Here is a 24,898-nt window from a genome sequence, read left to right as displayed (position 1 = left end):
GAATAACTTTTGATGTGATGATCGGATCTTCACGTTCTACGACTCAATCTTAATGGTTCGAGGGAGCAACCTCAAATATGCTGATTAATTAGTTCAGGCAACATTTTTAGTTACGAAATAAAACACAAAAATTTAGTCCCTGGTCAAATTATTAGACGCACTATAAGATTCTATGAGAAATCTCAATTATCGGGTGATACTATACAGCTTTATTGTTTTTACGCGACTGAAACCGGTTTGTACTTGTTTACGTTCGTGTATCAATGGGTTAAATCAGATAATATATTATATAAATTCGACGATTGGATACATTAGACGATATATTATATAAATATAGAATATTTATTATATCAGGTACTATTTTATTAGACTGTAATAATTAGATCAAATTATTAGACCCACTGTAGTGTTTTAATAATTGCATGTTTTGCACGAGTTTATAGGCAATACTTTTATATTTAAGCATACATGTAACAGGTTTAATTCAGGAGATTTTTTTTATATACTTCCTATATGTATTTATTTTTAACGTATTGCATTACAATGTTAACCAATTAATACACGAACGTAAGCAAGTGCAAACCGCCTAAAAACAATAAAGCTGTATAGTATCACCTGATAATTAAGATTTTACACTGAATCATATGGTGCGTCTAATAATTTGGCCAGGAACTGTACTTTGTCTTGAATGAACAATTTCCGACTCAAAATATAAGAATTCGGAATGACAGGACCCAAACTCTTATTAAAGAAATTAAAATGATTGAAATTTAGTTCGAACTTCAGTGCATGGTTAAACAATAGCTTTTATGCAAGAATAATAAATAAATATACAAATAACCATTTATTTGATTATTTTTTTTTCACTTGCAGAACAATGTGACCACGTTCATTGCAAATATGGAGCCCGATGTGATAGTGGAAAATGTGTGTGTCCAACAGATTGTCCACATAGTTTCGCCAATGACCAACGCCAATTCGTGTGTGCAAATGATGGCCAAACTTATTTGAACGAATGCGAAATGAAGAGAGTCGCTTGTCAAAAAAGCAGAGACTTGTCTGTACAGTTTTTCGGAGCTTGTGAGGAAGCTCCTGAAAACTTAGGAGTCGAAGAAGGTATGTGGTAAAATGTATGATGAATAAGTTTAACACTTAGCATACCATAACCGATCAAATGACCGTTCACGTCATTTGATGATTGAAAATGTGATTATCATCTTATCGTTTTTGCACATTTGACTATATAACTTTTTCTAACAATTATATACAGTTAATATATTATTATTATTTTTTTGTATTTTTTTTTGTTTCCAATAATACTTGTCGTATACCTATTTCTACCACAACCGGTCAATGGACCGGGAGAACAATTTATTGCTTTATGAGGTTATCGGATCAGAAATGACGATGTCATGCGTGTTCAACGTATTGCATTCGATGAGTTGCATATTTCTGCGAAGACTGTTGCGTAGTGAGTGCAATCAGAATAACTGTGAATTCAAATTTCAGGAAAGTACTTTAAATTTTAGATTGGCATTTTTGCGTAAGGAAAAGTGACAAAAACTGAATGTTCAAATGTACAATGGAAACACCCTGTATATGTAAAAAATGCATTGAGCAATGAATTAAAAATTCTTATTCTTTGTGTTTGTATTACATAAAAATTGGAAATATACAATTTTGTTCAATTATAATAAAGTTTTTTTTAGTTCATTTCCTTCCTCACATCCATATTTCATACATTCAATGAAGAAACATAAAGTCCGGTCATTTGACCAGATATGGTAGAAATAGGTATACGTTAAGTGTTGGCCTGTTTAGTTTTACTGATCCTTTTTTCATTTCTAACAAAACTGTATTCTTGTTTTTATTCCTGCGTTTTGCTATTGTATACAGTCCTTGACCAAATTATTAGACGCGCTGCAAGGTTCTATGTAAAATCTTAAATATCAGGTGATACTCAACAATTTTAGTGTTTTCACGCGGCTGAAACCGGTTTACAGTTGCTTATGTACTTATATTAATTGGTTAACATTGTAATGCAATACGTCAAAAATAAATACAAATAGGAAGCATATAAAAAATCTCCTGAATAAAAACCCATTACCTGTATGTTTAAATATAAAAGTATTGCCTATAAACTCGAGCAGAACATGTCATTATTAAAACTCTACAGTGCATCTAATAATTGGGTCTAATTATTATAATATGATACCTGATAGAATAAATACTCTATATAATATATCGTCTAATGTATCCAATTGTCGAATTGATATTATATATCGTCTAATTTAACCCATTGATACACGAACATAAACAAGTACAAACCGGTTTCAGTCGCGTAAAAACAATAAAGCTGTATAGTATCACCCGATAATTGAGATTTCACATAGAATCTTATAGTGCGTCTAATAATTCGGTCAGGGATTGTATACTAACAACTTGTTTTTGTTTTTTTGTGTCTTGAATTCGTAGGCATCTAGTTTTTTTTTTCTGTTTTTCGTGTGTACCTTTTATTGCATTTCTTTCATTCATTGCTATATTTCTAAACTTTGAATAACATGGCACTATTTTTTTTTTACATTTCTTTCATCCATTGTTATGTTTTTATATTTGTGTTGAGTGTTTTGTTTTGCTTCTTTGCGTCGTGATTAATATTAACTTAAATTTGCTTTGTGCGTATTTCAGATCATTTCATAAGCAAAGACAAATTTTAATCACATTAAACTAGTTATTTTAAACTTAACAAATAATCGTACTTCATTCACAAGTTCTTAAGGCGAGCGCCTTCTTACAGCTTATAATCTCCAAAGTTAGACTCTAACTGCTCTTTGCCAAGCGTAGTGGTTCTTAATGCACGGGCCACCCAAAGAACACATGCATTTATTTACATTGGTGTATTTCTCTCGGTTTTGTGTGACTTTCTATGGACGAGAGGTTACATGGGAGCAGAGAGAGCCGTCACCTAATGCCGAACGCGCGTGTTTAAATACAATTAAATTGTTAAATCAAATCCATCTAAAATATAAACAACCAATGTACCCCATCCCTCAGAGTCCGCGGTTAAATTATCAAGTGTTGATTGGTCCGTGGCGATAAAGATAGGGAAGCTCTAGTCTAACTGAACTGTTTATGAGGCAATTCATTCGCTTTCTCAGTTACGGTTAGGGAAGGTTAGGGTTTTCTTGTTTACGTGTGTATGTGTGCTTATATAGGTGTACCCTAGTCAAAATTCTTGATGGTACCATCAAATCATTTTGATGGTCCATGTTGGTTTCAGAGCGATTCATGATGGTCCAACATCATTTGATGGTCACCATCATCCTACATTTTCCATTATGCTTTCATGGTTTGTGATATGCTAGCAAACTTCCATGAGAGAAAATGCTACTTTAATACTATGATGGTTAACCATTAAGAAAAGTTTGATTCTCATGAACCAACAATCCATGATGGTTCAAACTATAAATTTCCGTGAAGGTTTTTTATGTTGGCCTATCATAAATCAGTTCAAATCTCTACATTGGGATGATGGTTATTCAATTTTTAATTTCTAAGAAACTATGATGGAAATTTCTGTTGGTTTAACATGAGCAAACCATCAAAACATGTTGCTATTCTTATGTTGGACCCTCATAAATCAGTCCCAATTCTCACATTGGGGTGATGGTTATTTATGTTCGTTACCATCAAAAATGGCTTAGAAAGGAATTATTGATGGTTACCATCAAGATTATGATGGTTCATCTATGGAAAACCATCAAAATTTTTGAATTTATTGATATCTTTTTCTTCCTTGCAGGCATATATGTACATTTTTCTATTCTTAAATTCAAGAATGGCTTTCCTTTCTTGAATTTATATTGTTTTTGTATTTTTTTGTTGTTTTTATATAAATATTCGTTTTCATTCGTTCACATTTTGTTTGTTCTTTTCTTCTGCTTATATATGTATTATGCTATATTTATTTTTTCCTTGTGTTTTTTAAGAAAAATTATGTATGTCTGATGGTTTTCACTTACTTTAGATTAATTTCCCCATGCTACTTCATGGCATTATATTTTTAAAATATTTCTCCAATTTCATGGAGAAAAAAAGTAATTAAAGTGGGACCAAATTTTGAAACTATGTTTTCCTACATAGAAAAAATGTAGTCTGATTTAAAAAAATAGCTATTGAAATATGCTACTTAATTCCTTAAATCAATTAAATAGATAGAATGAAAAACCCTTAAACATTAGATATTTAAACAATTACAATGCATATTTTATCCAATTTTGTGAAGTCTAGTTTTTACAGAAAGTTTAACGTCTTTAAGTATAGAAAATGTGAAATTAACCCTTTTAATATAAAATGTATAAGGGTTTTTAAAAAATTGCTTTAATTTGTTAAACTTATAAATAAGGAAGAAAAATAAATAAAAATAAGCACTCTACAGTTCGTATACCATGAGCGAAATGATGAGTTACTCGTTCAATCAGTTAAAAAAGGTGATTTGAATTTAGTTATCATGGGTTAAAAAAGTACTCTTTTTAACACTCGAAAAAGTTAAATATTCAAAAAGTGTGCAATTATGATCAAATATTGGTTTAATTGTTGATTTCTTCAGATAAATAATGAATATACTTATAAACAATACATACTTTTTTCAAGATTGTTTCAAAAATTATTAAGAAGTATACAATCGGACCACTATTTAACGAAGCTGCAAAATCCAGATAAGAAGTTTGTTATATGGAAAATTCGCTAAATGAAAATCATATTTTGAAGTACATTAAACAACACAAAACAGGTTTTCAATTCATAAACACTAGATATAATTTAAATAGCAATTGATACAACTTGATCTTCTCCACTAGTATGTACTATTTATTTTATACATCTTAACCATAAAAGAAATCTGCATGGAAAGCAAGAATAGAGCAAAACATTATCCATTGTATCCTTGCTACATACATTTTCAACTAAAAAAAACTAAATTTATGTATAGAATTATAGCTGCATTTATTATGAAAATAATTTTAAACATACATTACCACATGCGTTTTCAAATTTAATTGCTACTGATAAAATCCGTCAATTTTGTCTGAGTTTTTCGTTTGAAATGCAAGCAAAAAGGGAAAGGAATAAGCTAAGTGGCTTCGTAAATCAATTCAAGGTCCCCGTAAAATACTTTTGAAATGTTCTGAAATATTTTGGGAAATAGGGAAAGTGTATCTCAAAGAAAGGTTCGCTATATAAAAAATTCACTTCGCTATTTGGAAGTTATTTTATGAGGAAATTTCCAAAATATTCTTGATTCCTCGACAAAAAAAACTACAAATAGAGAAATTCGCAAAATTTAAGTTCGTTAAATAGAAGCCCGACTGTATTTAAAAAAGGTGGAAGTCACATCATAAATTTAAACTTAGAAATAACTGTTTTTAATTATGAATACGAACTCTCGAATATTAGCCGAGGTCATTTTACTAAAATTTGTTTTAAATTACTAATACGAATTTGATTTACATTGTACTTCTAAAAGATTTCCAAGAGCCAAATGGAAAAAGGCATCCACCTAAGATTACGTTCTAAATTATTCATTTGAATTATTCACAAAAACAATACCGAGTGCCACTAAATCATATAAACGATCTGCCGCCAAAACAGCCAATGATAAATTGCGCCAAGTACTGCTCTAGGTGTTTCAAGAACAATTACCAGACTATAATGAGCCTAGAGTAGTGTTTGTGAAACTTTCAGAACCAATTTTTTTTCTATTCTTGTAGGCAATTTACCAGCTCTGAAGGAAAGGAAAATTAGCAGTTGTCAAGATAAACAGTGCAAATATGGGGGTACTTGTGACTTCAACGTGGATGGAGCACCTTTTTGTGTCTGCACGTTCCATTGCCCGGCAATTAAGGAACCCGTGTGTGGGTCAGATGGACGAATGTATGATAATGAATGCAGAATGCGAGAAGAGTCATGTTTGTTACAGAAGCGAATAGAGACATCATCACGCGAAGTTTGTGTTGGTGAGAAATAATGTTTGCCTGCTGTTATTATTGTCAAACGCAATTTCAACTGTTTTAGCAATGAAAGAAAAAATGGAAAAATTAACTGGTCAGAACTGTTTTAGTAATGAGAACTTAGAATAGAAAATGAGGAATAAGTGGATTATAATAATGTGCTTTTGTTTTTATCGTTTCATTTAATATCAAATTGCAAATAAATTGAGCTATTATATTAACGTTGCATTTCATGTTAATGTAATATTATAGTTTCTGAAATAGAAAACTGTTATCAAGATTAATTCAAGCTAAGTCTTTTCTAAATTTTGCAGATTAAAATAACTTTGCTAAATAATTAGTTTGTTTAATAATGAGTTTGAGTTAAAACTATTATTTATTGTTGTTTTCGGAATTTCACAAGTGAAATTTCACATGTCTTCGCAATGAGAAGGGAAAAAAAAGAAAAATGAATAATAAGTGAATTATAATAATGCGCTTTTGTTTTTATTGTTTGATTTAATAGTAGATTGCAAATAAATTGAGCAATTATATAAACGTTATATTTAATGTTAATGTCATATTATAGTTTTTGAAGTAGTAATCTATCAAGATTAAATAAAGCTAAGTCATTTTTAAATTTTGCAGACTAAAATAACGTTGCTAGAATTTTAAAGTTTTAGCTAAAACTATTATTTATTGTTGTTTTAGCCATTGTCAATTGAAATTTCAACTGTTTAGTATCGAGAAGAAAAAATAGAAGAATGAACTGTTTAAAACTGATTTGGTAATGAGAACTTAGAATAAAAAAATGAGAAAAATATAAAAATGAATAATAAATGAATTATAGTATTGCACTTTTGTTTTTATCGTTTGATTTAGCTATTATATAAACGTTACATTTGATGTTAATGTCATTTTATTTATTTATTTTTATTATTAGTTTTTTTTTAAATAGAAAGCTATCCTAAATATTAATTTAAGCCAAGGTTTTTAAAATACTGCAGACTAAAACAACTTTAATAGGTTTTTAAAGTTAGGGTTAAAACACTTTGAAAGAATGAAACGATAAGTAAAACATTTATATCTTGTGAATAAAATGTTATATGCATTGCATAGGACAACTTTATCGGGATTTTTAAAATATGAGTGTAAGTATTTGGATAGACTTTTATTCCCATTTTACAGCGCATATTGAGTTTACTCATTTTAATTTTTAATTACAAATATCACTAAGCAAGGAGCAATAAAATGAAAAAAAAAAATACAACTGTATTTCAACCTCTTTAAAATTAAAAAAAAAACATTTCTAGTTAAAGCTTCGAAAATCTTCATTTAAATTGCCCTAGTGAGAAAAAATTTCGAAACAAATTTAGAAATTTTTTTTTTTTTTTAAATTTATGACGAAAACAAAATAAACCTTAAGCTTATTTAGGCTGCAAATTTAGGTCTTTATTGCTTTAAAATTTCTCTTTAAACCTGATGGAGAAATTCAAAGGAAATACCGGAAGCTATTAATGACATAGTTCAACAAGAACTTCTGGTTGATGTGTTTGCCATATTTCAGAAAGTGGAATTTTTGTGAATCATTTTACACAACATTAAAAATATTATTATTGAAAGTGCATTACAACATTATAAACTATGTATTTCACTGTTCATAGATCACGTCGATATACCATGCGACGGCGAACCACCAGTAACAGACCCGGCAACGGGAAAAGATTACTACTGTGGCAAAGGTATCGGGCAGACGGGAACAATTTCAAAGCTATGCCCTGCTGGTAGCGTATGCCATGTTACTGAATATTTCGCCAAATGTTGTAAAGCAGGTGATTATTGAAAAATTTGTTTTTAGAATTTTAACCTCAATTATTTTAACACTAAACATAACATAATCGATCAAATGGCCGTTTAAGAACTTTTGCATCGAAAATGCGCTTATAATCTTATCGTTTATGCGCATTTGACTTCATGACTTTTCTACTAATACAGTTAATATTCTATTATTATGTTGTTGTTTTTTTTTTGTATTTTGTGTGCTTCGAATAGTACTTGTCGCATACCTACTTCTTCCACAACCGGTCATTTGACTGGAAGAAAAATTTATTGCTCCGGTTATCTTATCAGAAATTATGATGTAATGCGTCTTCAACGTATTGCATTTGATTGTTTGCACATTTCTGCAAATACTGTTGCGTAGTTAGTTCAATCGGAATAACTGTGAATTCAAACTCCAAGAAAGTACCTAAAATGTTAGATTGGCATATTATTGTGTAAGAAAAAGTGACAAAAACAAAAGGTTTTGGTAAGTAGCTTATATTTTATTTTGATAGCTTAGCTTCATTTTTAACTAACTATTAGTTTCTACCCAGAAAAAATGTCGAAACAATTAAGACAGCACAAGTTCTTACAGGAAATAATATTAATTATAAGAATTATAATTCTTACACATTCTTATAATTATAAGAATATGTAAGAATTAATAATAATTAGAAGAAATATGTTTGCGGAAAATGTACAATGGAAACACCGTGTATATGTAAAAAATGTGTTGAGTAATGAATTAAAAATTCTTATTCTTTGTGTTTGTAATACATAAAAATTGGCAATTTTGTTTAATTGTAATAAAGTTTTTTTTTTAGTTTATTTCCTTCCTAACATCCATGTTTCATGCATTAAATCAAGAAACAAAGTCATTTCATTTGACCGGCTATGGTAGAAATAGATATAGATTAAGTGTTCGTATGTTTAGGGTTAAACTGCTAAATATCAATAATACTTAGCAGTCGTGGTATTCTGTGTCAAGTCGTTACTTTGGAAAAATGATTTAGCTCTGCGTGTTAACATTTTCCTTGTTTAATATTTCAGCTCCTTTAATAAAAAGTTGTGAAGATACGCCATTTGGTTGCTGCCCTGATCACCGGAATCCTGTGCAAGGACCTAATAATGGTGGTTGTCCTAGTAAGTAATATGTTAAAGGGATGTTCATAAGTATTACCTTTATTAACCCCTTCATGGTACGGTCCCTTCACGTCCTATGGTATCGCATGTATGAGGAGTCTTTCTGACTCAAGCAGCCCATGATCATTATTATGAACGTTTTATTTCAATAAAAGAACACTTGATGGCGGTTGAAGTCCATTCTAAATACAAATTATAGAGGATTAACTCAATATTCACTTTCAGTTTTTAGTATTTTTTTTTAATCTTAGTTATTTAAAGGTGTGTAACAACAGCGGGTGTTCAGCTCTTCCAAAAGGCTTGAACAAGGGCCGGGATAGCCTGGTTGGTAGGGCACTGGGCCCATGTCCAGGAGGTCGTGGGGCAGCCGAAGATTCCCCGTGCATTAAAGGGTGACTGATGCACGTTAAATCTGTTGTTTCACAAAGTCCTCCATTTTCCCATAACAAATCATACCTCTGGGGGTACTGATCCAGGAGTTTCCTTGTCTTCTAGAGAGGTTCAAAATTACAAGGTTACGGAGTTGAACATTAGTAGTCGTTAACCCAAAATTGGGTCGGCTGCTCAACGACGGTTATAAAATATAAAATAAAAGAGTATTACTACATTTTGGGTATTTGTTTATATTTTGATAGAGTGTGAAAATGATGGAATGCTCATTGGTTTACGTAGGCGTTTGCAGTTTGCTAGATAGTATTTTGTATGTTTTGAATCAGTATTGCAATTTTTTTTTATATCGTGGTCATTTCATTACAGTAAATTCAGACACTATCAGTGATTATAAACTGTAAATTTCAGCATATTAATTGCAGTAATGATTTTAAATAAATATTTAAATTAAATTAGGCATAACGGGGAAAATTGTACGGACTCGAGCGTACGCATAATAATCTCTTAGTGTACGGACCTGGTCAGGCGCTTCTTTCTCTTATCACACCTCTTGCTGAAGTTTTTCAGAAAACTATGTTAAATACCTATAAAACACTGTATGTAATTAAATACTAAATTGCTTACAGGTAACCTCGATTATCGCCGTTTTTTCTCCATGCTGAGTATGATTTCTCTTAACTTTATAATTCCCTTTTATTTTATTTTTATAATTCATGACCGTCGCTGAACAGCCGACCCAATTTTTGGGTATACGACAACCAATGCTCATCCCCGTAGCTTTGTAATTTTGAACCCAATCCAGAAGACAAGGGAACACCTGGATCAGGTATTGGGTGAAACTTGCCTTCGTGGAGAACTTTCTGATTTAACTAACCCGCATTTGAGTTACATGGAGAGGGAGACCACGAGTACCTCCCACGGTTAGCCTGACGGCAAGGGGACTCTAACCCATGATCCGTCTACCATTGAGGATATTTCAAGTCAACACTGTGGTCGGTGCGAGCCGGATGCGGAATTCGTATCGACCAGCCATCGCCGGGCTCGAACCCGGTTCACCTCATGGAAACATTTCTAGGCTTTTATAACTGCAAAAAATTGGGGTCTTATAGTTCAATTTTTTTATCAATCTTCAAAACAAGGCCTAAGTTCAATGCCTACAAAATCTTATGTTAACTACCTACCAAATTACGTACTGACAATATATTTTACTTCTGTCTTTCTTACGTGATGTATGCTATTTCTTTTAGTTAAAATACTATATTAAAAGTGTTACTTTCTGTTTCTTAGGTGTTTGCAACTGCAATAAATTGGGTTCTTACAGTTCAACTTGTGATCCGGTATCGAAGCAATGTCCTTGCAAACCAGGAGTTGGAGGACTTCGCTGTGATCGCTGTGAACCAGGTTACTGGGGATTACACAAGATATTAAACGGAAATAGCGGATGTGCCCGTAAATATCATTTAAATGCTTGTTTGCCCATTTGCATAACTTGTCATTTTTATTAGTATTTATTTTTTGTAAGTAATTTAGGAATATTTTTTCAAATCTTTCTTCGTAACAATTTTCTACATAATTGGTAATTCCATTGGTAATTTTACATGTTCTAATTAGTCCCAAACAATTGACAATTTTTCAAAAATTTTTACCAATTATCATTTTTTATTTCATTTTAAATTTTAATTATTTAAAAATTTGTAATATAGACTTTTAAAAACAGTAGTGTTTTGAAAGTAATTCTATATTCAGGTACGAGAATATTTTTTTTATTAATATGTATATTTTTTTCGCTACTTTAGAAATTTTCACTTCTAAATTTTTTAATTATAATATTAATTTTTTTAGCATTTAATAGAATTTTTCAGGTCTAATATTTAAAGCTTCAATTTATATTTTAATAGTTTAATTAGTAATTTTCAGCAAAAACTTCCAATAGCAGTACACATTATTAATAATAATAATTCCCATTATTAAATTTTGATAGTGACTCCTATAAGTAATTTACAATATTCATTCACATTGGCAATTTTCAATCATTATTTTCATTAGTAACTTTCAATACTGGTTCCGATTAGTAATTTTCATGATTGATTCGTAAATTTGAATAGTTATTCACATTCGTCATTCGTATTCACAATAAGTAATTCAAAATAATATCTGAAAGTTTCACGACAGCAGTTTTCAATGATTTCCATCAATTATTTCAATAATAAATCGCAATAGTAATTTTTAATCAATTTTCATCATTCATATGTAATCTTTTATTTTCAATCTTTATAGCTATGCCGCTCAGTTATTTTAAATTATTTTTATAATTTTCATTTTTTACAAAAATGCTCATTAGAAATAATTTACAGATTGCAATTGCAACCCTTATGGATCTATACGAGACGACTGTGAACAAAACACGGGAAGATGCGTTTGTAAACATGGCATTCAGGGAATGAAATGTGATCTTTGTCCTCTGGGTACGATTCTTGGTCCTGATGGATGCATGGATGGTAAGTGCGATTCTGAATTTTTGTCCCCATGAGTGGGATTTGATCATTTAACAGCCGATTTTCTTGTTTAGCACTTGGTTGTATGCTCTGCAACTTTAAATACAATAAAGATTCCAAATTAATGTCTACTGTCGCATAGAAATGTACCTCCAAAATTAAAAAAAAAAAACAGTGAAATTATGTGTGAACAATACTAATAAAATTGCAAAACATGGTTTAATTATTTTTAAAAAGGCGATCATATTTTCCTAAAATGTATAGCTAGTGATGACCTGCTGCTCAAAATAATTTGTATAAATTAAAAGAGTTTGTATAAATTAAAATAGTTTGTATAAATTAAAAGAGTTTGTATAAATTAAAATAGTTTTTATAAATTAAAATAGTTTGTATAAATTTAAAAAAAGGATATTTTTTATAAAATAACCCAAAACTTTGATTACTAAAAAAATGAGAACAATGTTTTTAAATCAAGTACTTTTCCAATTCTGCATTACTGAGTGCTCGAATAGTTAATGAAAAATATTTTTATCAATAACATTTTTTAATGTTTATGAAAACTTTTAAGCTCATACTTCCAGTTCTTACATTAAAGAAATTTCTCTCTAATATTTTACCATTTAGGTCAAATATTTCACGAAAAAATTGACAAAAAAAAATTTGAAATGAATAAAAATGCTAATCAAAATAAAATATTAATGACCAGTTTCTATATTGTTTTCCGTTACTAAATCACTAACAAACACTTCGAAAATAACTGAAATAATTTAGATATTAATTATTATGAGTAAGTAATAACTACTTCATAAATAAAGGTTGGTCTTTTTAAGTCCAAAACAAGTGTTTGAAATGGAAAGCTGATGAAATACGGTTAAAAACAGCACAAAACTGTTTAAAACTTATAAGAAAAAGTGTAGAGAGTATTAGATTAAGTTTCTTAAATGCAAAGCTAGGTGCAATTTTTTAGCGTTCTTAAAAGCGTTCTTTTTATTGTTGTAAAACATGCTATTTGAAGCTCTAACTATGATTAATATCGTCAAATAAATTACCAGTGTCCAAAAATTTCCTTGTAATTATATGCACCTGATGCAGGGCCCGTGCTAAGGATTTCAAATCATCAGCCAGTAAATTAGCCAAATATCAAAAAGTATTCGCCAATCTTCGAAAGTCTTCGCCAAATGCAATTTTTAAATGACTCATTTTTTTCCATAGAAAACTATTTTTCAGTAGTTTGTTTCAGACTTATATCATTTGGATCCAATTCTAATTGGTTGCGGCGTATCCTCCAAAAATTACTGTAATCGAATAAAAATTACTGATTTGTTTAGAAAAATTCATTCTGACAAAATTTCAACTTCTTTTCAGTGGAAAAAATCATTCGCGAATACTTTTGCCAAAACCCAATTTATTCGCCAAATTTACGATTTCATCGCATTTGGCGAGTTGGCAAATGCTTAGCTCGAGCCCTGCACATAATATAATGCAACTATGAATGCCAATTTCCAGCCTGGCGATTAATATCTGAGTCAGAACATTTTAATTTGTATCAGAAGTAAGATTTGAAGTAGTTTGTAACAAATGGAACATAGTTAACGGTTCGTAATTCCGTTATAAAATCCATAGAATTGAAATCGTCAACATTTTGGAAGAATTGTTGATAGTTTAGTTGGGTTTTAACAAAAGCTGCGTAAAAACTAGATACGTAAGCTCTAATTATGGCAAACCATGTTGCATCGTAAAATTCCCAATCACACAATGCACAATTATAAATATACGTGTGAATTTCCTTTGGGAAGCCTGTTAACAAAAGATTTTTAATCAGTGTGTGTGAATAAAAAAACTCGTAATTCTATTATATTACACATATATTTCGAGTTGTCAATTATCTGGTACACCTTATAACGATTCATTTAATAAGGTTTTAAAAAACTGAATGATCATAGATTTTTTACTGCTGCAGTTTAAACTATCAAAAACTGATCTGCTTCCGAAAATCTTGCTGTTAAATACATAAAGAATTTTAATGCATGCCAAAGCCTGCTTAAACGCACAATACATCACTATAAATAATCAGTATTTGTACTTACTTGAAAAAGTCGATTTTTAAGTATAACCCAATCGAAGTGGATCTAAGAAAACGATAATTTCTAATTCTATTATAGGACTTATTTATTCTATACATTTACCTTAGTCAACCTTCTGGAAGACTTCTTTACATTTAAGTTAATGTGACAAGAATAAAAAAAAATGAAATTTAATGTTGCGATTGATTTTTTTCCTTTCTAGAATCTCAAGTGAATACAACGGTAGAATCTTGTGATGATTTGGAATGCTATCACGGTGCCCGGTGTGTGGAGAGGGACTCGAAACCCCAATGCAGCTGTGACTTTAAATGTTCACCAGAAGACAGTAGAGATCCTGTGTGTGGATACGACGGAAACACGTATGGCTCAGAATGCCAAATGAGACTTTTCAGTTGCAGATATCAGAGACCCATAAACATCAGACACTACGGAGTGTGCAGGAAGGGATATTTAAGTAAGGATAGTAGTTTTATTTTGATAAACTATAGAATCGCTGTTGACTGGATTGCATTACCACAAATAATCGGCTAATTAATGATAATTGGTTTATGCAACACTGTTTATACATGATATTAGTTTATATATGATATTATACGGCTTCGATATGAAGCAATTAGTTTATACGGCACCCATTACATTATCATTACAAAACATAAGGCTCAGAATGCCAAATGAGGCTTTCGTAAATATTTTGATAAACTATAGACTCTCAGTTAATTAGATTGCATTAAAACAAATAATGAGACAATTAATGATAATTGATTTATACCGGCTTCGATATGAAACAATTGGCTCAAGACATTACAACACATAAGGCTCAGAATGCCAAAGGAAGCTGTCAGTTGCCGATATCAGATACCCATAAACATCAGAGACTGCTGTAGGAACGAATATTTAAATAAAAATAGTAGTTTTATTTTAATAAACTATAGGCTCACAGTTAATTAGATAATAATAGCACAAATAAGGGACACATTAATAATACGAGCTTCGAGAATAAACCCAAGGTCAGTATGAAGCAATTATCATTCCAACACATAAGGATCAGATTGCCAAATGAAGCTTTCTGTTGCCGATATCAAAGACCCATAAACAGGAGACCCACTGATATTTCGTACTATTAAGTGTGTAAGAAGAGATATTTACGTATGGAAGGTTTTATTTTAATGAACTATAGGCTCACAGTTAATTAGATAATAATAGCACAAATAATGGACAAATTAATAATACGAGCTTCGAGAATAAACCAAAGTCTAGCATGGAGCAACTATCATTACAACTCATAAGGCTCAGAATGCCAAATGAAGCTTTCAGTTGCCGATATCAGCGACCCATAAACATTATACACTAGTGTGTAAAAAGGAATATTTACGTACTAATAGTAGTTTTATTATGATAAACTATGGCTGACAGTTAATTAGATTGTATTAATAGAAATAATGGGAAAATTAATGATAATTGGTTTATACTGTCTTCGAGTATGAATCAATCATTACAAAACATAAGGCTCAGAATGCCAAATGAGGTTTTCGGTTGCAGATATCAGAGACCAAGATAATATGGAGTGTGTAGCAAGTGATATTTAAGTGAGGATAGTAGTTTTACTTTCATGAACTCTTGGCTCACATTTGATTAGATTGCATTAACACAATTGATGGGAAAATTAATGATAATTGGCTTATAACGGCTTCGACTTGAAGCAATTGGTTTATAAGGCACGTATGAAGTAATTATCATTACAACACATAAGACTCAGAATTCCAAATGAGGCTTTTTAATTGCCGATATCAGAGACCCTTAAACATTAGATACTATGGAATCTGTATGAAGGAATATTTAAGTAAGAATAGCAGTTTTATTTTAATGAACTATAGGCTCACAGTTTATAAGATAATAATAGTACAAATAGTGAACAAAATAATAATACCACCTTCCAGAATAAACCCAAGGCCAGTTGAAGCATTTATCGTTCCAACACGTAAGGCTCAGAATGCCAAATGAGGCTTTCAGTTGCCGTTATCAAAGACCCATAAACATTAGAACCATATACATTAGACACTATGGAGAGTCATTTCAGTTGCCGATATCAGAGATCCATTAAGATTAGATACTATGGAGTGTGGAGGAAGGAATATTTAAGTTAGAATAGTAGTTTATTTAAATTAACTATCGGCTCACCGTTGATTAGATAATAATAGTACAAATAATGGACAAATTAATAATACCAGCTTCCAAAATAAACCCCAGGCCAGCAGGAAGCAATTATCATTGCTACACAAATGGCTCAAAATGCAAAATGAGGCTTTTCATTCGCTGAATTCAGCGACTCTTAAACATTAGATACTATGGAATCTGTATGAAGGAATATTTAAGTAAGAATAGCAGTTTTATTTTAATGAACTATAGGCTCACAGTTTATAAGATAATAATAGTAGAAATAGTGAACAAAATAATAATACCAGCTTCCAGAATAAACCCAAGGCCAGTTGAAGCATTTATCGTTCCAACACGTAAGGCTCAGAATGCCAAATGAGGCTTTCGGTTGCCGTTATCAAAGACCCATAAACATTAGAACCATATACATTAGACACTATGGAGAGTAGAGGAAGGGATATTTACGTAAGGATTGTAGTTTTATTTTCATAAACTGGAAGCTCACAGCTGATTAGACTACATTAGCACAAATAATGGGCAATGCAATGATAACTGGCTTATACCGGCTTCGATATGAAGCAATTGATTTATAAGGCACGTATGAAGCAATTATCATTGCAACACATAAGGCTTAGAATGCCAAATGAGGCTTTCAGTTGCCGATATCAGAGACCCATTAAGATTAGATACTATGGAGTGTGGAGGAAGGAATATTTAAGTAAGGAAAGTAATTTTATTTTTAAACTCAAGGCGCACAGTTGATTAGATTGTATTAACAAAAATAATGGAAAAATTTATGGTTATTAGTTTATACATGCTTTGAGTATGAAGCAATTATCATTACAACACATAGAGCTCAGAATGCCAAATGATGCGTTCAGTTTCCAATATCTGAGACCCATAAACATGAGAACCATAAACATTAAATACTATGGAGTGTGCAGGAAGGGATATTTACGTAAGGATAGTAGTTTTATTATGACAAACTACGGCTGACAGTTCCTTAGGTTTTTATTTTACTTTACAACAGTCGTTGATCAGCAAACCCAATTTTTTGGGTTTACGACTACTAATGTTAAACTCCGTAGCCTTGTAATTTTGAATCCAATCCAGAAGACAAGGGAACTTCTTGATCTAGTATTGGGAGAAATTTCAATATCAATTCCACATTATTAAAAGATAATTTTTGTAAATTTTGAACTTGTTTAGAGATTCAGTTTCAAAGTAAAAATAAATGTTTTGGTATTTATATTAAATTGCTGATTAAATTAATCAATGACCAAATTCGATTTTTTTTAAATGTATTTTATTGCATAAGGAAGGTTCTATATCAAGCAATTGTATATCCTAAAGTAAAGTAAATTTTGTTCTACTCTCGTGTGCCCTGAATAGGGCGGGTCAAGGTATAAATAAGCAATATCCTAAAGTAAACGTTAAAGTATTTGAATTTAAAAATAATCTTTTCTATCATCACTGTTTTGAATTTTTTAAAATAACAAACCAATTATGGTAGTGAAAAATGAAAGAATATTTATTATCTTTATTTTTCTTGTTATATTGCTTTGATTTTATTGCATTGATGCAAGTGACTCATTTGTATAACTATCAATGGAATTATATTTTCTTGTCATTATAGAATTTTCATTAGCAGATAACTATTTTTATTCCTTTTATTTCAGAAATGTCCGTGGTTTTGCTCTTTTATAATATAATATGATGTCAAAGCATTTGAATTTAATGATAAATTTATAAATTTCTATCTTCGAATTTCGCGAACATTTTTAAGACAACACAATAATATTGGTTAAGTAAAATGAATGAAGAGATATTCCTTATCCATGACCACTATTATTATTTATTTATCACCAAAAACATTATTATTACTTGTATTGCAGTGATAATTTTTATTGCAATGAGAGTGTGCCTTTCGATCATAAAATTAATATAATTTACTTAAAACTTTACGTTAAAAAATTGTTAGAGGGGATAATTGATTATTATTGGAAATTAATTCTGATAATCTTTTTTTATTCCGGAAAAAATTTATCCTTTATTTCATTATTATTACTAGGCAAGGATTGAGTCGTAAAAATGTAATTACGATCTTAGTATATTATTAAAAATCTACGTAACGTCAAACAAGTAATTATAATAATGAAAGCTTTATATGAAATTATCATTCCATGGATACCCGAAAAAGCCGAAATGTAATCAAGTAGATTTAATTAAAAATTAATAAGGTAAAAAGTTATTAACTTATTCATAAATAATTTGATCAATCAAATTAAATATATACTATAGATAAAGGAGGAATGAATAATGGAAAATATTTAAGTTCTATTTTTTTAAAAATAATAAAAATTAAGAAAAGTGTTTTAGAATTAATAGCTTCTTTTACGAAATAGTAAAGATATGCAGTTTTGCTGATTGTAAAACTAGGACGAATGTAATTTCAAATTTCGGAAATTTTAAATAATTCTTGACAGAAAAAACTATTTTTCAATAATAATAATAATCCCTGGCTCAGAAGGCCAGTGTGAGCCAAGTCTTTTTTTCATGAGAACTCCCCAAGAATTGCATTTTTCCAATCGCTATTTTTAATAAACTCATGCATGTTTTTTTAAAAAAAAGCAACTGTATTGTTTGGTTCACATAATTATTGTTCGTAGTTTGCATATTTCTGTACATGAACACGAAGCTTAAAAGTATTTGTGCCATAATAAGCCCAACATTGTGAGTTTTTCAAAACTTCTGATCCTGAAAATGTGGTTTCATTTAAATGTTAATGTTTTAAACGAATAAGAACACTGAACTCAGTCAACTCACTATGATAGATGGTTAAACGCAGTTTCAAAATCTTGACAAAATACACGTTTTTAATAACGAAAATTTTGGTTACTGATATGCTTTAGAGTTAAATTCGGTTTCTGTTTTTTAGGAGACTCAGATGTGACCACCACAGACTCTCCTTTTAGAATACCCAAAAGACGTAGTTACGGTAAAATGCCTGACTTCAAACAGACTTCATCATATGTGACCATTAAAACAAATTTTCCTCAAAATCTGTACATGACAACGAGCTCACCATTTGCGAATGAATCGACAGTATACAAGCAATCGGATATGGATTTGTTAAAAAGTAAGCATTTTAATTAAATTGTTTAAGACTAGAGTGTTTTGTAATGACTACACAATTAATATGTATTTTTGAAATCCTTGTCAACAATAAAGTAAAAAAAAAATAAGAATCAGGATTCACTTTTATCTTATTTTATCGTCCTGTGTTGAACGGCTTACCCAATTCGAAGTTTACGACTATCAATGCTCTGCTGACTTGAACTTATTAACTCGATCCAGAAGACAAGGGAACTCCTGTATCAAGTACTGGGAAATTTGCTTTCCTGGAAGACTTTTTAGATAGAACTAATCCACATTTGCGTTACATATAGAGAAAAACCATGAAGACTGCCCACAGTTATCATGACATCAAAAATGACTTTAACCCATGATCCGTCGACAACTGAGGATATTTTACGTAAGCAATATGGTCAGTGCAAACCGAGTGCTGAATTTATCTACAAGCCATCACAAGGATTCAAATCTGGGTCACCGCATTCGAAGACGAGAGCCCTATCTCCTCAGCTACCACGTCTCAGGTTTCGTAAATTAAAATTTAAGCAAGAATTATATTATCGATACTGTCTAATCACTATTGAGGAAGGTGGGGTAAAATATAAAAACCAATTTAACTGCCATATGAAGCTTGGAGTTAATTCTACTTTTCCAATACTATATTTTTTTCTGTCATTTAAATTGGTTAACATTTTCTATATCGTCTTCCTATATAATGACTCGAAAGATTTCGATTTTGTTTCTACGTAGCTTGCATGTTCGTAATATAGTCTTCATTTTTGACAAGGATTTAAAACATCTGTATTAAGAACGCTGATTAAGATACACCCTATATTAATCCGTGAATTTCAGAATTGTAGCATAAAACTTTTCTTTTTACAGAATTTCATTCAGAAGTAAAAGTCCCATCATTTACTGGAAAATCATACATGGAATTGTATAAACTTGAAGCCTATTCTAAAATGTCCCTAGAAATAGAGTTCAAGACTTTTGCAAAAGACGGAATATTGTTGTATAATGGTCAAATATCAACAAAAAACGGAGACTTCATATCACTAAGCATTACAGATGGATTTGTTGAATTTAGGTACTGTATCTTCATTTATATTTTTTATTATTTTTTTGTGTTCTCTTTATTAGCAAATTACAATTTTTGTTGTGCATAATTTACTCATTCTTTAATTATTATGCTTATGTTATGTAAATGAGGACTTATTTAAATCCAGCTCCATGAATTTCTGGAAATTTTAAGCCAAAAAAATAATTTTTTTTAATGGATGTTCATAATTTCCGTACCGTTTAAGAATATTATATCGAAACTAGTTTAAGTTTCTTATAATTATTAAAAAATAAGTTTTTAATTCACCTTGTCTTGATATTGTCTTGTTTCAGTTTTTTTTTATTTGTTTAGTTTGAAAAGATAAACTATGAAGCTCTGAAACTTTTTGCAGCTGATTAACATTTTTCTGAATTAAATATGAAGCACATAATTTGTTTCATAATTCTTTCATTTTTTAACTAAATATTTAAAATATTTTATCTTAATGCAATTTATTTCAGAGCAAAAGATAAAAAGTAAAATCTTTGCTGATTTTTATAAATATTACCATTGCCAATAGTAAATGAAACTGTTTATAAAAATCAAAATCAATAGTTATTAAAGACTAATATAACTACTCCATATATTAGTCTTCAATAACTATTACTACTAATACTACCACTAGTGATAATACCAATAGTAATAATACCAATAGTAATATAACTACTACTATTTAAACTTCAAATAAAATTTAATATTTATTTAGAACATGTTTAGAACAAAAATAAAGTGAATAACAATTATTCAACGATAATCATAAAAGAATAATATTTACAGAATATGAAATAAAAATTTATAATTATTTAGTATTAATTTTTATTTCATATTTAATAAGTTATATTAATAAAAACTTACTTATTTAAAAATTTATACTTATTTTTAAAATATTATCAATATTTTACATAAAGATTAAATTATAAAAACAGCTAGCATTAACAAAGATTTAAATTAACATCAATAATAATCAAAATGTTTAATATCGAATTTAGAGTTTTTATTAATTAAACAAAACTATTAAAGAAAAAACACGCGTAATGGTTTTGTTAGAATATCGTTTTGTTAGAATATTGAAATTCATAATCACTCAGCTTAGACTTCATATTACTATTAAATTATAAGACATCAATTTGTTAGACCATTTTATTTTATTTATTTATTTATTTACTTATTCATTTTTGGTTAGAAAAACAATACAGTATAAGACAACACAAAGTTTCGTGGCTTTCAAATTACAATATTCGAATCTTTTTATAATACCTTTAAATCTAGTTAAGTTTAGATCTAGTTTTAAAGCTATTTTTTCGTTATATTGTCCACTATATCGTGAGTCTTATACACGAGATAAATCAATCTAGCTTACTGAAACTACATTGCAATTTGCACTTGCACAATTTATAAATCCCACATTTGAATGATCTATTTTTCAACACTATATCGTGAAATACGCTTACGGAATTCACGAATCTTGTATTTCAACAATTTTTCAACACAATATCGTGATTTGCACATACGTAATTATGAATCTTACATTTGAATAATAGCTTTTTAACATTACATCGTGATTTGCATTTGCATAATTCATTCATTTTGCATTTGGGTGATAATTTTTTTCACACTCTATCGCGATGTATATTTACATAATTTTCGATTCTTAGAATTAAAAATAGATTTTTCAATGCATATTGTGATCCAAATGTTTACCTGGGTTTCAAAATGGCTAGTTTCTACTTTCGAAAGACGCACTCAGAACTTGTAAAAGAATGAAACAAAATGTTATTAAAACTATAATATAATTCCAAACTTCCTAAAATAAAACTGTGTATTTCATATTGACCATTTTTGAAGCTATAAATCATTGTTTTTAGATATAATTTGGGAAGTGGAACTGTTGCATTGCGATCAACAGAGAGAATTCCTCTGGGAAAATTCGTGAAAGTTATTGCGAAAAGATTTTATAAAGATGGAATGTTAGTAATAGAAAACCAAGAAAACGTATCTGGTAGAAGCCAAGGGACTCTGAAATCTTTAGATTTAACCGAAAACCTATATGTTGGTTACGTACCCGGACTTTCTAAAATGTAAGTATAGTTGAAGATGGTTTTTTTTTAATTTCTAGAATATGTATTCCCTATACTCAGTATGCTTTTATAACTTGGATTTCTATTGAAATATGAATAATAGTTACATAGAGACAAATTTAATATATATTTTTAATCTTTTTGTTGTCTATTTGGGTGATATTACCATTGGATATTTATGTTATGAAAAGCTCAAATAACGAGTTTAATTTTTTTCTGTTGAAATTGTATTAAATATTTAGTTAAATACCACATGAGCAAAATGAAATTTTACTGCCCTATTTTCAGTTAAATAAGATGCTAAAATCTATGGTTAATGCAAAAATAACTAACAAGAAGAGCTACATATAAAAGACATAAAAATTAGGATGTCGTGGAATCTTTATGAGGGAATTACAAATAGTTAGGAATTTTTCGATTGGTAATAGAAAAACATGTTAAAATAGTCTGATGAATTACATTTTCGGGGAATTGATAAAATCAGTTTTAAACACGTCTCGCTAACATCGCGATATTTTGATGCATCGTGATGTTTCGGTACATTAATGTTTTACATTTAGTACTGCGTAAATTCGTAATTAGTAAGTTTCATTTTTTAAAAATCAACGTTTTGTAATTATTTTTCAATATTTAAAGACGTCGATATCTGCAAAATAGCAGTTAAAAAACATTAAACGGCTGGATTGATTGTAAAAAAATCAACATGATTTGCACACACACACAATTAAAAGAAAACCCTTCCATAACTAGGAGATTCAACAACACTTCGATTCTCAATCACCTTCGGATCATGTCAGCAAAACGATGAGTCACGATGTAAAAAAGACGGGGAAAGATAACGATAATCACAGCACTTCTTCCTGAAGAAAATGCTCTTTGCGCGAGCGATCGATGTACATCGATGTACTATCGAGACATCGAGGCTCAACATCGGGCTTGTAGACATCGATGTCAACGATGCATCGGGAAATATCGTACACATCTCAGTAAATCACAATTTCCGATGCTTCGAAAAACTGCAATTTCAAACATCGGATCGGTTTATTCCAGTTATTAAATCAATTTATTGCACACATTTAGATATTCAATTATTTTATATTCGCTGTGTCAGATAAATTCAATGAAGAACATGACGTGGTAGCACGTGTGTTCCACGTCACCAAATTTATACTTTTTATAGTTGTCTGATACCACGCACCTTTTTTTTTTCAATTCCTGCAATTAGTTCACATTCTCCCTATATATATATTTATCTTATTAAAATTTTAAATCGTTAATGAAATACTTTTTATTCATCCATTGCATTATTGCACTACATTATTACATTATGACACTTGATGTTAATACAGTTTTTTCAATTATTAATTCATAAATTAAATTCAGTTAATTAATTTTAGTTTTATATGGGAGAAAAAATTTTAATTATTTAATAAAAAGTAGCTAAAATAAAATCTTTCCTTGTTGACCTAAGTAAGAATTGACTTTTTTTTAAAATGGAGATCAGGTTTGTTTAAAACTTTGTTGATCAGTGTTTATAGTAAAAAAAACTTAAAATGTTTTTGCTTCATAGAATTTTTGCAAACATTGGAGTTGATCAGGGTCTTGTTGGTTGTATACGTCGTTTGAAAATTGATCGACGTGAAGTAAATTTGAAATTTCCATCCTCAAAGGAAATACTGACAAGTCGTGGAATAAGTAAGGCAATATAAACTTCTCTAATAATAATGATTTTAAATATAATGTTTACATTATAATATTACATTTTTTAACCAAAAATTTGGTTAAATACATTTCACTCTTTTCTTGTAAGTACAGTATACTCTCGACAACCTTCTTAAGTAAAAAAAAAATTCCCTTGGCGTTATATATTTACCTAATATTAATTTAAATTCCTAGTTTTACTAGTTTCTTCTCAAAAACTTGTTATGTTGAATTTTTTCCGAAATAGAAAATTAATTTTTTCAGAAAAATCACAATTTAAGTTTATTATCAGTCAATACTTTTCTATTTAATGCATATTTTTTTTGTCTTACTTTCAAAAATAAAATTAAAGTAGTTGTATTTAGACTTATAATCAACTACATAATCATTACATACATAATTATTAGAAGTTATTTCCACATTTCATGACTTAATTTTTATAGTCATGTTTCAGAATACACTCTATAACAAAAAAATCGACGCACCAAGAAGGAGTTGTTCGATTAAAACGAAAATTGGTGGATAGGAAGACAATGTACAGTCCGCAAAAAAAAAAACGAATCACCCTGAATAACTTTCGTTCTAATGATCGGATTTTCACGAACTAAGTGTCAATCTTAATGGTTCCTGGGGGTGACCTCAAATATGTTAATTAATTAGTGCTAACTATTAATTAAGTTACGAAATCAGACACAAAAACGTACTTTCTCTGAAGAAACATATAATTTTTTTTACATATTTGGAATCTAGACCCTTGAATTAGGGGGGGTAGACAAAATTTGAAAAAAATTGGGTGGTAAATTGGGCCGCAATT

The 24,898-nt window shown here is 29.8% G+C and overlaps 1 protein-coding gene across 1 annotated transcript in view; it reads left to right on the top strand.

Annotated features, from left to right (window-relative positions):
* Positions 1 to 24,898, top strand: part of LOC107448483 (agrin) — a 115,315-nt gene that overhangs the window by 67,337 nt on the left and 23,080 nt on the right. The window contains exons 10-20 of the mRNA XM_087168484.1: positions 874 to 1,116; positions 5,769 to 6,014; positions 7,652 to 7,819; positions 8,859 to 8,951; positions 10,629 to 10,790; positions 11,696 to 11,839; positions 14,123 to 14,374; positions 19,013 to 19,213; positions 20,089 to 20,293; positions 22,171 to 22,383; positions 23,954 to 24,078. Coding sequence (XP_087024610.1) covers positions 874 to 1,116; positions 5,769 to 6,014; positions 7,652 to 7,819; positions 8,859 to 8,951; positions 10,629 to 10,790; positions 11,696 to 11,839; positions 14,123 to 14,374; positions 19,013 to 19,213; positions 20,089 to 20,293; positions 22,171 to 22,383; positions 23,954 to 24,078 — 2,052 coding nt within the window. The remainder of the gene's footprint in view (positions 1 to 873; positions 1,117 to 5,768; positions 6,015 to 7,651; positions 7,820 to 8,858; positions 8,952 to 10,628; positions 10,791 to 11,695; positions 11,840 to 14,122; positions 14,375 to 19,012; positions 19,214 to 20,088; positions 20,294 to 22,170; positions 22,384 to 23,953; positions 24,079 to 24,898) is intronic.

Source organism: Parasteatoda tepidariorum, chromosome 7 (genome assembly GCF_982258835.1).
Source record: "Parasteatoda tepidariorum strain Cologne lab strain chromosome 7, Ptep-v5.0, whole genome shotgun sequence".
In the NCBI taxonomy this organism is placed as follows: Eukaryota; Metazoa; Arthropoda; class Arachnida; order Araneae; family Theridiidae; genus Parasteatoda; species Parasteatoda tepidariorum.
The sequence above is the reverse complement of the archived record's forward strand: the minus strand, read 5'-3'. Positions and strand labels throughout refer to the sequence as shown.